This window comes from Nelumbo lutea, chromosome 1 (assembly GCF_056320005.1).
Source record: "Nelumbo lutea isolate HS-2025 chromosome 1, American lotus-T2T, whole genome shotgun sequence".
Taxonomy (NCBI): Eukaryota; Viridiplantae; Streptophyta; class Magnoliopsida; order Proteales; family Nelumbonaceae; genus Nelumbo; species Nelumbo lutea.
This window is the reverse complement of record NC_142684.1, coordinates 79832539-79848818: the sequence shown is the minus strand read 5'-3', so window position 1 is coordinate 79848818 and position 16280 is coordinate 79832539. Positions and strand designations below refer to the sequence as shown.

Sequence of the window (16280 nt, the reverse complement as noted above, 5' to 3'; positions counted from 1 at the left end):
TTACAACCTTTCTTAATAACTGCACCCATTTCACTTGGGTTTATTTTTTTCGAAAGAAATCTGAAGTTTATTCTATATTTAAGAATTTTCATATTTATGTTACTATCCAATTTGATGCCTGGATATGCGTTATGAGGATTTAGGAAGAGAGTATTTTGATGGGAATTTCCAAACCTACTTAAAACAATGTGGAATTCAATCCCAAAAATCCTATCCAGGCACTCCCACAATAAAACATGGTAACAAAAAAAAAAAGAATGGACATATTTTGAATGTATTCAAAACACTTCTACAAGATTCACATGTACTCTCTTGGTTTTGGGAGGATGCAGTTAGCATTGTTGTGTATCTCATAAATCATTTTTCTTTATCTGTTTTATATTATTCTTCCCCTTTTTAATCTCTCTTCCACGAACCTCTACATCTATCTATGCTCAGGATTTTTGGTTGTGCTTATTTTGTTTATCTTCCACCTCATGAACGCACAAAGCTAATTACAAAAGTGGATTTGTATGCCTTTATGGGATATAGTTTTGAACATAAAAGATTCTTTTGTTATGATCCTTTGGTCCATCATATTCGAATCTTTCATAATATAGTTTTCCATGAGAGTATGTCTTTTTTTGAACATATTGTGAAACTTTTACACCCTTCCACTTCTTTATTACACACTTTTGACTTTACAAGTACCTCAAATATACCAATATCACCTTCCTAGCAACTTTAGACCTACTTCAGAAAGCAACGGTTTTCTTCAGTCTCAATGCCCCCCTCCCCCCTCCGCTCCACCACTAGCTACTAATCCAATCACTCCAACTTCCCTAGTAAGTGCACTTGATCCTCCACTTGAACCCATTATACCTACTTTACGTCATTCTTTTAGAATTTATCACCCACCTAACCACTACGGTTTTTCACTGAAGCATAACTCCCTCTCTACTGTTTTATCTACCATAGACATTCCCAGATCTTACCGGTAGGTTATAGTAGAACCACACTGAAAAGATGCCATGGATTCTAAGATTGGAGCCCTTCATGGGACTTGATCAAAGCCCCAAATGTGACATCTCTCATTGAGATTTGATGGGTCTACTCCATGGAACTAAAATCTGATGGGAGCCTAAATAGATACAAGACTAGGTTGGTTATACAAGGCTATAAATAAGAATATGGGATAGATTATGAGGAGACCTTTGCTCTTGTAGCAAAAATGGCCCTTATACGACTTCTGATGGTTATATCTGCATCTAAACAGTGGCCAGTCCTTCAGAAGGATGTAAAGAATGCTTTTCTCCATGGGGAATTGAAGGAGACAGTCTATATGAAGCCCCCTCATGGATATTATACAGATCCACAACTTGTTTGTTGTCTGAAGAAGTCGCTCTATGGTTTGAAGCAAGCTCCTAGAGCTTGGTTTGAGAAGTCCAGATCTATTATCATTGATGCAGGCTTTATCCAGAGTTTTTCAAATTATTCTTTATTCATTTTAAGGTGGAAGCAGCAAGTGACGATCTTACTTCTTTATGTCGATGATATACTCATTACAGGGGATGATGTATGAGAAATTGTTGAACTGCAACAGTTACTTAGTAAATCCTTTAAGATGAAGAACTTGGGGGCCTTTGACATATTTCTTGGGGCTTGAACTGAGTCAAAACTATTAGGGCTATTTTGTTAACCAACAACAGTATGCTACTGATCTAGTTAAACTGGCCAATCTCAGTGACTCCAAGATTGTTGATACCCCACTAGAATTGAATTTGAAACTCAACAAAGATGATGGTTCTCTTCTAGAAGATCCTACTCTTTATTGCCAACTAGTGGGGAGATTGATCTATTTCACCATGACTCGTTCGGATATATCAAGTGCAGTTCAAATGGTGAGTCAATTCGTGTCTTCTCCAAGATAACCTCATTTATCTACAATTCATCGAATCATTAGATATGTATGGGGTTCTTTATCACATGAGATATTTTTCTCCTCTTCATCTCCCATTAACCTTACGGCTTATGCAAACGTTGATTGGGTTGAATGCCCTAACACCCAATGGTCCACTACCGGTTGGTGTGTATTCTTAGCCAACTCCCTTATCTCTTGGAAGTGCAAGAAACAACCTATTGTATCAAAATCTTCCACCTAAACTAAGTACAAAGCTATGTCTTTCATGTGTAGTGAAATCACATGGCTCTGGGCTATTCTACTTGAAGTACTTAATGAACCATCATCGTATGTTCCTCTCTAAGAAAGCAATGTTAGTGTAATCAAAATTACCTCCAACCATGTCTTCCATGAGTGCACCAAACATATAGAAGTTGATTGCTACTTTATTTGTGATCTTCTTGAGGGTGTTATATCTTTTCCTCATGTCTCCTCCAAGCTCCAACTGACAAACCTATTGACAAAAGCAATGACTCAAGCTCAACATCTATTTCTCATGGACAAACTAATGCTTATTCCTAGGCATCACTTTGAGGGGGAGTGTAGAGATAGTGAGAAGATCTAGATGTAGGGCTATTTTTGTACTTTTACTTCTTTTGTTATACATCTATTTTATGCATTCTTTCTTTTGTAAGCTAAGGACAGATTTGTCCTTTTACTTTCTTTAATATAAATATCTCTTTTAGGGTGTCGACAGTCATAAGGTGACACACCCACCAAACTGTTTGCTCTTTTCTTTCTTCTATCTCTGTCTTTTCAACTTGACTCTAACAACCCAACAAAAAATAATAAGGAACCAAAACGGAACCAGATCTAATAAGGTCAGCAATTTTGGACCCAAAATTGAACCGATCGATTATTGGGACAATCGGATTAGACTCAATGGACCCGATTATAATAGACTTATTGAAAGATTACATATATTAATTTGTTTAATATATTATTCAATTAATATAATTTTTAATACATTGTATATTTAATATATATAGCTTGAGTCCAGTCTGAGTTGGTTCGAAACTGGGTAGAACTGGTTTTGAACTGATAATAATCAAGACAATATATTAGGAACCCAAACTAACCCAACCAATTCAGGTCTGTTAGGTCGGACCTGATCCATTGGCAACCCTATAGTTTCTTCCCTACAAAGAAATCATTTCAAACCTACAAAAATCATTTTTTATAAGTTTTAGATTTTTATTTATTTTTTGTGGAAAACCATAAATCAAATAAATTTGGACAAAATTCCAAACAATCAAGACAGGCAATAAAAACAATAAAAATTGTTTGAATGAATACTAAATGGCAATTTATTGACCTTTATAGGTGATTGATAACTTGTAGTGGCAGTCCTCCATTCCTGTTATAGGTCCCATTAACACTTAAATGGCATGGGGACCATTTTACCCATGCCTTTGGATCAATATAATACTTCTTGTATCAAGGGTATCTGTTGATAATTTGAACCTTGGTTTTACTAATGATACCATAATGAATAATACTTGGAGAACAATGGAAAAAGTGAAAAAGTATTTCAAGTTAATGAATATTTGTAGGGAAAGCAATGAGTTTGCTATTTTAATAGCCAGCATTGGGCATGAACTAATGAATTCAAACTTCATGGAAATTTTCTCGTATTGTTAGAAGGAAAGAAATAGATAGTATAGGATAGATGCTTGAGGATAGGGGTGTTATCACCCAAAATTAGATACCTCAACCTCTTGAATTGTAAATCTCCCATATAGACACTTCATTTAACTAATCAAACATCACCGGAAGACTCTAGGTACCCTAAAAGCCTTGCTTATCAAATTTCACCTTGAAATACCTAAGTTCACCCCGAGAAACCCTTATATCCAAGCTTCTTTAGACCAACCAGACTCTGCCAATGAATCCGGGACAAACATCATCATACCAAATTTCACCTAAAAATACACTCTCTAGCCTTCAAATCAAATAAGACCATGTTTCATGTATTGTCATTGGCCTTTATGCAAGACTTCCCTTAGAACCAACAATGCACCATAACACCTCAAAAATTAATCCTAACCATCCAAATGTATTAATTCGTAGATGGAAAATACCCTCTCTCTCTCTCTAGATGAGTTTACCTAAATACCTTCAAAAATTATAAAATATCCAAAATACCCCCACTCTCCCTTTTCCCAAAATACCCATATTTTCACCACCTCTAAACATTTTTGTCCCCCAAAAAATTCCAAAATACCTAAACTACCCTCAATTCCCCTTCACCCTATACCCTTGTTTTTACCATTCCTAGGCCCTCCTACCCTCAAGCTTTTCTATAATACCCGAACTGCCACTACCCTAAGCCTATAAATAGGGGTGGGAGAGGTGACCTGGGTGAGGGAGGAATCCTTGAGAATTGATCGCCCCTCCTTTCTCAACTCTTAAGACACATTTCTCTTACCACAACAACAAAGCTTTATTCCACCTAAGTTAATCCCTTGTTTTATCTTTTCTTTTTCATTTTAATTTTCCTTGTTTTTTTTCTCTTCATCATTTAAAAGAAAAGGGGGGAAGGCTTAGAATGAAAGCACTGCCATAATTGAACCTTAACCATGAATCCTCTAGAGTTATGCATTCACTTAAACTTTTTTGATCTTCTAAATCATCACTTGCAACTTAAAGGTGGGGCACTTGTAATGATTCTTTGAAATCTGAACCAATAAATTGGGTTGTGTAAGGTAACTCAATTGTTGAGAAGATGGGTAATCGAGTTATTGAAGCAAAAATAATTACAACTCCTTCTGACATTGAATGGCCATTCATTATTAAAAGAAAACAATTTCTCTTGCAATCTACTTTTGCAATAAGTATTAATAAGAATCAAGGACAGACAATGCAACATATAGGAGTTTATTTATTCAATGCTATGTTCTCTAATGAACAAGTTTATGTCGATACATCCCTGCAATATCTCAATCTAAGATTAAATATTTTGATTAAAAATAAAGATAATAAATCAAGTGACTTCACTCAGAATATTGTACCTTTAATGAAACACTGAATGCCAGTTTAGAAATTCATTGTTAGAATTCATTGTCGTATGTATACATGGTTGAGGAACCCATCAAAATTTAATTTCTCTAAATTGTTCCTGAAATGATATAAAAACTATTGACGTCCTAATTGTCGACACCAAGTTTACAAGGAACAAAAATATTGAAAGAATAGCTGTTATTGAGTTATTGCGTCTCTTTCTAGAATCGTATTTTTGGTAAAAAATCGTTGATTTGGTCAATAAATCATTGACCCGGGTGATTGAATCATCCATTTAAACTGTTCAAATCGTTTAATGGTTTTTGGCTGTTTTTTAATTTTTTTGTCAAAATGGGCCGTTCGTTCGATTCGAATGGTCGAACCATTCAACCCAAGAACAGAACTCCTGAATGGTTCATTGTCCGATACAATTTTAAAAACCTTGGTTCAGATATCTCTATTTCTTGGATTTCAGTCGTTAGCCATGGTTAAAGGATTTTAAAGGGGCAAATTTGGGATTTGAAAAAAATTAATATCGCATTCATACAGATCTTAAGAAGAGAGGTTTGTGATGAGGGGATGTCATATGAGGGGAGGTTTCATTATTTATATGAAAATTCAAGGGAGGTTTAAATATTTTAATCCATAAATTGCATTCTCTTAAGCTTGTTTTATCGTGCACACTTGCACACTTGCACTAACACGGCCCATGGTTGAAATATCAAATAAGGGTAAAATACAGAAACTTCCCCTGAAGTTTCTGACAATCATAAAAACCTCTCCTATAGTTTCATTTTAACAAATACCTCCGTTGAACTTTTGAGAAACTCAACAAAATCCTCCCTTCCATCACTTTTCCATATGGAAAACATTAGATTGATTGCACCTGTTTTTTTTCAAATACTCATTCTGCCATTTTATAAATTATTTTACATACAAAATTACTGAAATAATCACATTTTAACTCAACAAAAAAATATATTTCAATAATTTTGTATGTAAAATTACTGAAATGATCGTTAAAAGAGGTTTTTATTGAATCAAAATGGGGTTATTTCAAAAATTTTGTATGAAAAATAATTTATAAAAGGATAAAATGAATATTTAGAAAAAACTAGTACACCAATCTAATGTTTTCTGTCTAGAACAATGAGGGAAGAGAAGTTTTTATTCAATTTTTCAAAATTTCAGGAGATATTAAAATAAAACTATACGGAAGGTTTTTATGATTATCAAAAATTTGAGGGGAGGTTTTTGTATTTTACCCTTTTTCTTTTATTACGAATCCTAACCGTATGTGTTTATAAACCCTAATTTTCATACGGTGGCCTTTGAATGCCATTTTCGGTTTCCTTTTCTGGGTGCTAGAAGTCTAGAACACCATTTTAATTTTTTTCGTTTGGTTCCTAATAATGTGATACTGATTGTTTGATACCGTTGATTTATAATTCATAAACACTGGGACCCATACGATGCACCATGTCAAATTAGATTACAAATACGGTTTGACCAAATAGCATGGATAATTATATAATATCACTGCTCAATTTTTGAATAATTTATTGATTTTTTATTAGTCAAAATAGTTCCATTCCAAATTTCCACGTTGAAATTTGGTGCGGAATTCAATGGGTGACCGCAAACGCATAAAGAGGAAGAGAGCACGTTTTGGAAAGGTTATATGTAATGAAACAAATTTACGATAGTACCTCTGGTTTCATTGCTCTTGAAAAATGCATCCGTGGTAGAGATAAGGAGATTTATGACAATATACAACTAGAAAACCACAAATACTTGATTGGTCAACAAAAAATTTCAAAGATGATTCGCGGTCAAAATTCTTCAGCGTTTATCGACCGTCACTCTTCCTTTTGGTTTTGGATGGTGGCCGCCCATCCTTCATCGCTGCTCTGTTTTTAGACTTGTAGCTCCCACTGACATCTGCAACGAGCAAGTTTGTGAGATGGGCAGCAGGTGCAGACACCCAAGTCTCTTTCTTTCTTCTCTGTTCCTGCTTTACAACCTTTCCTCGTTTTGTTATGCAGCTAGCACACTAACCCGAGGAAGTCCCATCAGGGATGGAGGAACCATTATCTCTGCGGGAAACAACTTTCAGTTGGGGTTCTTCAGTCCGGTAAACTCGACAAATCGCTATGTCGGCATATGGTATTACAAGGTTTCTGTACAAACAGTCGTATGGGTTGCAAACAGAGATAATCCTGTTTTAGATACCAACGGAGTTTTTACTATTGGAGGCAGCGGCAATCTGATAGTTTTAGATGGAAATGGAAATTCTCTCTGGTCCACGAATGTTTCTGCTGTATCGGGTAATTCCACTGCATATCTCACGGATTCTGGAAATCTTATTCTGAGTACTGGCAATGACGCCGGCGACACTGGAAATACCTTGTGGCAGAGTTTCGATGATCCGACGGATACCTACTTACCAGGTATGAAAGCCAGCTTGAATCTCAGAACCGGCAATACTCGCCTCTTCGTTTCATGGAAAAGCGCCAACGATCCGTCAATTGGGAACTACTCCATGGGTTTTGATCCAGTTGGGTCTCCACAAATTGTGATGTGGGAAGGATCGAAAAGGCGTTGGAGGAGCGGGCAGTGGAATGGCCAGACATTCATGGGTGTTCCCAACATGAGACCTCTTTATATCTATGGTTTTAGGCTTGTAAATGACGAAGAAGGAGGACTAAGGTACTTCACATATACTATGACTAACAGCACTGACATCCTGAAGTTTCGAATAAGATGGGATGGAATCGAGGATCATCTCCTCTGGAATTCAGAGAAAAAAGAGTGGACTACTATCTGGTCACAACCAGTTGATGAATGTGAGCTTTATAATCAGTGCGGAACTTATGGAATCTGTAATCGAATGAGCTCTCCCGTTTGTACTTGTCTTCAAGGATTTGAGCCCAAGTCGCCCCTCGAATGGAGCAGAGGAAATTGGTCAGGCGGGTGTGTGAGGAGAACGCAGTTACAGTGTCAGAGAAATAGTAGTGTTGAGAATATCGAGGGAGATGGATTTTTAAAGGTGCAAGGTATAAAACTGCCAGATTTTTCCAACTGGGTGTCAATTCAAGGCAGAGGTGAGTGCGAAGACGAGTGTTTGAAGAATTGCTCCTGCAGAGCCTACGCTTATGTAAATGGGGTTGGATGTATGCTATGGGAGAGGGATTTGGTTGATATTCAGCATTTTCCAGAAGGTGGGAATACATTGTACATCCGCCTTGCTGATTCCGAACTAGGCCAAGGTAAAATTCTGACTTTCGAAGCTAATTGTCTTTATTTTCCCAAACTGCCCTGAATCATATATTTTTTTTGCGAGTCACTGAGGAGTGAGTTCCATATATGGATTGCCTTTCTTTAATCAGTTCTTGCTTTATGAATTAAAGATCTTTTCCAAATGCAGGTGGGATGAGCAAGATACTGAAATTGGTGATAATAATAATTGCATTATTGGGGTTCGTCTTCCTAAGCCTATCCATCTACTTGTTGTGGAGGTTCAACGCAAAAAGAAAAGTGAAAGGTAAATGACTAAATGTATTAGTTCATCTTGGATATGGTATTAATCTCTGTTCTTCTTGGTAGCAATGCCTTAGGGGTTTCTTTACCATTTTTTCAGGCTCGTTGGTTATGCCAAACAAAGAGCTACCATTACCTGATTTGAGCATAAGTGAAGAGCTTTCAAAAGACTTATCTGTACTGGGCGACGCAGCAATAGAAGCAAAGCATGGAGATGGGCCCGAATTACCATTGTTTAATTTTAATTTTGTAGCATTTTCCACAAACAACTTTTCAGATGCAAATAAACTTGGGGAAGGGGGATTTGGTCCTGTTTACAAGGTAAATTTCAACACAAACACATTCTCAAAATTGAATAGCTATTATAAATCTAAAATTAACGGTTCTCTTTTTTCCATTTTCTTTCTTTTTCTCATTTTATAGGGCAAGCTACCTTGTGGACGGGAAGTTGCAGTCAAAAGACTTTCAAGGAGATCCGGACAAGGCCTGGAGGAATTCAAAAATGAGATAATACTAATTGCCAAACTACAACACAGAAACCTAGTTAGACTCTTGGGTTGCTGCATTCAAGTGGAGGAGAAGATATTGCTTTATGAGTTTATGCCCAACAGCAGTCTAGATTCTTTCATTTTTGGTTTGTTCTCCTTAACATTTAAAGCCTGAAATTAGTTATGATTTTCAACCGTCCATGGGAAATAGGTGAAATTGATATTTGCTGACATTGTTCAATGAACATTACTTAATACAGAACCTGAAAGGCAAGGGCTACTAGAATGGGGGAAGCGCTTCAATATCATTGAAGGGATTGCACGAGGGCTCCTTTATCTTCACCGAGATTCAAGGCTGAGAATAATTCATCGAGATTTAAAGGCCAGCAACATTTTACTGGATGAAGAGATGAACCCAAGAATTTCAGACTTTGGGATGGCTAAGATTTTCGGAGGAAATCAGAATGAAGCAAATACAACCCGAGTAGTAGGCACATAGTAAGTGTTGAAGAGAGGAGGGGATCATGCATTCTTTCCAAAGATGCATTTCTAACTTAGTCATTTCATCTAGCAAGTTAACAATTTCCATTGATGACTACTGTATCGTCATGGTCTCTTATAAAAATTTCCCTGATAAAATCAAATGCAGTGGTTACATGTCTCCGGAGTATGCAATGGAAGGCCTATTTTCAGTGAAGTCTGATGTCTACAGTTTTGGAGTATTACTTCTAGAGATTGTAAGCGGCCGAAGGAATACACACTTCCGTTCCCAGGAGCACTCATTAAACCTTCTCGGATATGTATGTGTATTTGTTTTTTTATCAGAATAAATATCTAGGTTCTTCCTTTTACGCATATTCCTAGAACTGTTTACTGATATAATGGATCACTTGGATTTTTTGTTTTCAGGCATGGAAACTGTGGAGTGAAGATAAAGCGATGGAATTCATAGATCCATCCATAAGTGGCTCATGTTCTAAGTGGGAGGTGTTGAGATGCATTCATGTGGGGCTGTTGTGCGTGCAAGACTCTGCAATGGACAGGCCAACCATGTCATCTGTTATTTTGATGTTGGAGAGTGAAACTGCCTCTTTTCCTGTACCAAAGCAACCCACTTTTACTATAGTTAGAAATCATCCTACAGATGTGTGCATATCAGTAGAGAGCCATGAAATTGCATCGACAAGTGATGTAACAGTTACTATGATTGTAGGAAGATAAAGAATTTTGTATCCTAAATTCTTGGTTTGTATATTGCTTGATTAAAATTGATTGGTTGAGAAGCGAAAGATTGCACATGTATTGATTTTGTATAGATGTTTTTACTCAATGTTGTTGGCCTGAAATTTATAAATCTTATAAATACATACAAAGTAATACAAAATACAAGGGTTTTTCAGTCTTTAAGTATTTATAGAAGACAAGTAGTTCAAATACATGTAACAATGTGATGATGAAAAGACTCCACAAATTGTTGTTTGTAGTGGGGTGGAAACAAGAATGAACTCCCTTCACATACTTTGGCTGTCAACTTATTTGGTGAGGTAAGTTTAGGATTTCATGAAAATAAAAATAATAACTTTCTTCTTTCTTTCATTGTCATTCCAGCAGTATCTGTTGACTTTTACCTTATTACATGTATGGTTTGACGTTTAATTTTCTCAATGTCATATTATTATTTACACTTTATGCTCAAATCACTTTCGTTAATTCTCACTTTATGCTCAAATCCTTTACAAAGAAGGAAACAAGGCAGCTAACTAGATTCAATTGGGAATGAGAGAGAGGTAAGCCAACAGAATAGAGAATCTACATTAAAGAATGATTTATCACATAACTGGCCGTTACATAGAGTAGCCTATGGTCAACCATGCCCAAATTTGATTTGTTTACATTTTGAATTCAAATCTGCGCATATTTATCGGATATCTAGTGGATATTAAATAGTATAAATAAATTAAACAAAAAATGGTCAAAATATTATATATTATTGATAAGGTGAGCTAAAAATGACTTTAAATTACATTTTATGAACAAAATGAATGAATTGAAAACCATTTATATAAAACTTGAACATATGACAATTTAATAAAAATACAACATTAAGACCAACTTCAATGATAAGTATAATATAATTTTTAAGTATGTATCAATTTAGATATTTAAATCAATTTGAATCAGATTATATTGGATCAGATAGGGCTACATCCATATTTGATCCAATTATAAACGGATCAAATTCGAATCACCCTTAATAGGATTGCATTGCAATTTGAATTCGGATAAATCCGTAATTGAATATTGTTTGCAGCCCTAACCGCATCAATGTAACAAGTGGACATATTTACAGGCTGGGTTGGGCTGGGTCCTGCTTCTTTGTTAACGTTAAATGTCCAGGCCTGAGCCTGATTCTGACCCTTGCATGAAGCCAGAAGCCCAGCCTGAATAGTCACAAGCCAGGCATATATCCAAAAGCCCGAGCTTGGCCTGAAAAATGATTGAAGCCAGGCCCATGAATAATTCTAGAAACAAGTTATCTTCTTCATTAATGTCCTGGCTCACCATTTTCATGGTATTAGAGGTCAGGATATGGCTTGATTACTTGGTTTCTTTTGTCTATCAATTTGATTTCCTCCGTTTCTTTTTAGGGGGTGTTTTTCTTTTTTTGGATTTTGAGAGGGAGAAAAATTGATCAATGGGATTTTGATTCATATTGACCAAGAATCCCATATTCCTTTTCAGATTTATGTGGGAAGGAAAGTTTATTTTCCTATGTATCACTTATTCGGTCCATCTCCTAGGTGGATAAATAACTTTCCCACCTAGGGTAAAGTTGCCAACACTTGAATGGGACAAAAATACCCCTTTTAATAATAAATTTTTATGACTAAAACGGTCATTACATTATTTACATAAGAAATTAAAAAACATGGATAAATGCACTTGCCCATGTAAATATTTCCCAAAAAAATCTTATATAGATAACTACATTTACCCGAATAAATAATTTAACTAAAAGTAAACATGACATTAACTCACTCTATATGATCATGCAAAGGTATAATCGCGACGGAAACCAGTGGAGCTTCAACAAGAATTACAGTAGCCATGGAAGTAAATCTGACGTCACTATGCTTCCTTCACCCATAAGATAATCCAGGAGCTGGTTTCTTGCCCTCTGACTGGTGAAAACTACTTATCCTAAAAACGAGCGATGGAAAACGTGTTATTTGTAGACGACACTCTTCCACGACTGGATCCGGTAGCTGCTAAAGCTTGGAATTCAATGATAATTTATTGCATCTTCAACTCATTATCTAAGAAATTACTGCGCAAGAGTAAGGGTCTTGGGCCTAAATTATATGTTCAGGCCAAGCCCGGGCCCAGGCCAGTTTGTATATATTTCAATACTAGCAGGGCCCATGCGATGGAAATATAAATGTTATAGTATAGCGATCAATATATTAAATTATTACTAATTCATAGCATGAAAACAATCAATTATTGTTAATTAAAAAATTATTGTTGTTAATTTAGGACTCCAAGGCTCCACCAAGCAGTTCAACCACAGGTTTATTTAGCTTGTGATTTCAAGCGTTAAGAAAAAAAAAATATTGAAATGATTATTTTTCCACTTTCCACACGGTTTCTAATCAACTACCATTAACATAGGGCTGAAGTAGTATCTGTTTGTCCAAATTCGAATTCCAATTCAGTTCAATTAAGGGTGATGCAGATTCGATCCTCTTTATGATTGGATGAAATTAATAATTAAGTACATCTCTTGTATGCAAGAAATTTTTTTTTTGTATTAATTACTTGAATTTTAGATATATCATAGTTAAGATAGAAATTGAAAATTAATAAAAATAACAATATGATTAAAAATAAACTTAATTATTGCTTGTAGTAAACATATACGTACATTGCACATGAAAATTTTAAATTACAATAACAATTATTATTATTATTATTATTATTATTATTATTATTATTATTATTATTATTATTATTATTACTATTATATTTTTGTATTTCATTTCTATCATAAATAAAAATATTTTTATTTTAACAATTATTTTTATTTAATATGATGGATATATAACAGTAGAAATGTTCCAAAATATTTTTGAAAAAATTCTGTACTTTTTTTCATTTTTTGTGTTTTATCTTTTTCTTAATATTTATTACTAAATTATGACATCACGAATTTCTTTAAAAAGTTGAATCATTGACCCACCATCTAGATAAGAAAATAGCTTAATTTGCTTTAGATCAATTTTAAATTTTATATTTCATCTACATTATATAAGTAAATTTTAATTGTTGCACTTAATTTTTCTTTGGCATAATTAATTGCTTTTATTTTTTGTTTAGTATAATGAATATACAATATTAAAGATATGTCAAATTCTTCTTACTTTTTTGTATTATATATTTTATTTATTTTAATTTTTTATTACTTAATTATGGCATTATTTATTAACCCATTTGACCCCAAATGGTTGAATTGCTTACCCACCACTGAGAGGGGAGAAAATGGTTTTATTTTCAAATTACTTTTCAAAATACTTATTTTTTATACTATTAAAATTAATATTGTGGATTTAGTTAGTAGAATTTAATGATGAGAAAAATATATCTTAAATATAGGATTTAATGAGAGAATATACCTTAGATATGAGATTTAATGAGAGGGAATAGGAAAATAGTTTTATTTCAAATTGGTTTTAAATTTCACATTCCATTTCAATCATTAATAAAAACATTTCTTGGCTATCATACTTATTATTGTTTAATATGCCAAATATATGATGTTAAAAATGTTTCCAAATTTTTTAATTTCTATATTTTTGACATTTTATCTGTTTTTGAATTTTATTATTTAATTGTGACAACATGGATTGGCCCATTTGACACAAAATGGTTTAATTTCTTACCACCATTAGATGAAAATACTATTTTTTCTAGGTAAATTTTAAAAAGTATAAATTTTTATGTTATTGGAATTATTAATTTATTATATATGGATTTAATTTATAGATTTACTGATGAGAAGAAACAAAAATGACTTAAATATATAATTCAATGAAGATGAATGCAAGTTACTACCTTAAATGTTGGGATTTAATGAGAGGGAACTGAAGGTATTGATTATCTTAAAATTGCCTATTTTCAACTCATTTAATCTCAATAACAGATTATGCTATTTCCCCTCATTTTCATCTCTAAATTTAAATATGGAGGGGTAAATTTTTTCCTTAAAAAATTCCAAAAATATTTTTGAGGCTATTCATGCTTTTTAAAGTACTAGTTATTAAGCACATGAATTGCATGTCAGAAATTTTTTCTTCATATTAATTATTTGAATGTTAGATATATCATGGTTAAGATATAGATTGAAAATTAGCAAAAGTAACAATATCATTAAAAATAAACTCAAGTGCTTGTAGGAAATGTGCACATCTATTGCACGTGGAAATTTTAAATTACAATGTTGTTGATGAGGGGTAATTTGGCCCAACTCGTTAGTAAGCAGACATGTGGAGCAACATGATGATTGGACAACAGCTCAACATTTCCGAACACCTCAACAGGCCAGGTCAACTCGGGCACCTTAGGCACCTCGGCCAAGGCTGAGGTCCGAGCAGCTTGTGGTGTCCCGACCTACCGAGGTACCACATAACCCTCAAGAAGCTGGACAGCCGTCTCCGACCTTTTCGAGATCACACTGCACGTCAGCAAGCCTTATCCTTATCCTGCTTGGATTGGACAGACTCAATAAGCCTTATTAGCTCACACGAAGTACATCTCCATGTGCGAAAAAGGGCTCTGAGTAATGCAGGCCAAAGATCTCAAATATGTTTCGTGAGGCCTATTGTAGCTTGCCTATATAAGGGCATCACCTCCAACCTCATAAGGTACATGTGATTTAGCTCTCAGACTCTCTCACTTACAAGCAAACAACTTGCTATTACATACCCTTTGCTAACTTAAGCATTGGAGTGCCCACACAGGGTAATTCACCTTGAGTCCTCTGATCTTCTTGTCTTGCAGTTCGACCGGCCACGTGACAGTCCGACCTTCGAGCTGCCTTTGAACTAGGAGAGTAAATATTGCACACCATCAATTGTTGTTGTTGTTGTCGTCGTCGTCGTTGTTGTTGTTGTTGTTGTTGTTGTTATTATTATTATTATTATTATTATTATTATTGTTGGTGGTGTTGTTGTTGTTGTTGTTATTAAATTTTGTATTCCATTTTTGTCATAAATAAAGTTAATTTTTATTTTAACAATTAATTTTATTTAATATGTTGTATATATAACATTAGGAATTTTTCCAAATGTTTTCCACAAAATTTTTTACTTTTTTATTTTTTGTGTTCTATCTTTTTGTAAATATTTATTATTTAACTATAACATCATGAGCTTCTTTGAAAAGTTGGACCATTGACCCACCATCTAAATAAGAAAATAGTGTTGCTTTCATATTAGCTTTAAATTATATATTTCATCTACATTATATAAATAAGGGTAAATTTCTTTAACTACCCTTATGGTTTAGCTAATTGACTAAGTGTACCCTTACTATTTGAAAATTGACTAACACTACCCCTACTGTTTCTGACAATTGACTAATAATTCCCATACTATTAGCACCCATTAATAAAAAGACAAAAAGACTATTTTACCCTTTATTCTTCTTCAAAGTTTCAAAGTAAAATAGGAAAAAAGGGGAAAGAAATGTTGGTTCATCAAACCCTATTAGAGCTCTTGGAAGTAGAATGTTGGGATTGTACTAGAAAGTTGGTTGTAGCCCAAATAGAGACTTTGGAGATTTTTGAGTTCCTTTAGAAATTCAGGGATAAGACCCGAGAGGTTGGTGTTCCATATGCAGTGTATTTCGAGGTTCTGAAATTTTGTCATGGAGTAGGGGATGGAACTAGTGAAATTGGGGATGTCATTGAAGTCAAGAGTCTTCAGGTATGGGAGATCATCGATGGCCTCTAGGATCTGGAAAGAAGTGTAGATGTTGTAGAAGAGGAGTTGGATGACGTGGTCTAAAAGGTCGCATCCAACGTAGTTCCAACCATAGCAATTGGTGTTGGGACTCCATGAATATTTCTTTATTTGCTAGATGACTCTTTTGTCATCTAAATAGCAATGGAAAGGGTAAGAAAAGAGCATAAGAGATGGCAGAGAGCAGGAGATTGGGAGGATGAAAAACAAAACAGAGAAAAAGCACTTGCTAATCCTCCCAGAAAAGTTGAAAATGCAGAGCTTCGACATTCATTTCTTTACAATCGAGTGGTT

At 34.5% G+C, this 16280-nt stretch overlaps 1 protein-coding gene across 1 annotated transcript; it reads left to right on the top strand.

Moving 5' to 3' along the window:
- Window positions 1–6788: 6788 nt before the first annotated feature.
- Window positions 6789–10332, top strand: LOC148875630 (G-type lectin S-receptor-like serine/threonine-protein kinase B120). Its single transcript, XM_088975848.1, has 7 exons — window positions 6789–8208; window positions 8367–8483; window positions 8580–8800; window positions 8903–9113; window positions 9228–9465; window positions 9617–9767; window positions 9877–10332. Exons 1-7 carry the CDS (start codon window positions 6903–6905, stop codon window positions 10186–10188), a joined length of 2556 nt encoding a protein of 851 aa, XP_088831974.1. The 5' UTR covers window positions 6789–6902; the 3' UTR covers window positions 10189–10332.
- Window positions 10333–16280: the final 5948 nt, after the last annotated feature.

Excerpts from the sequence above, each read along its gene's own strand:
- LOC148875630 (XM_088975848.1), top strand. The coding sequence starts at position 6,903 with ATGGGCAGCAGGTGCAGACACCCAAGTCTCTTTCTTTCTTCTCTGTTC. Across the intron at positions 8,209-8,366 it reads TGATTCCGAACTAGGCCAAG|GTGGGATGAGCAAGATACTG; the intron begins GTAAAATTCTGA and ends TTCCAAATGCAG. Across the intron at positions 9,114-9,227 it reads TCTAGATTCTTTCATTTTTG|AACCTGAAAGGCAAGGGCTA; the intron begins GTTTGTTCTCCT and ends TACTTAATACAG.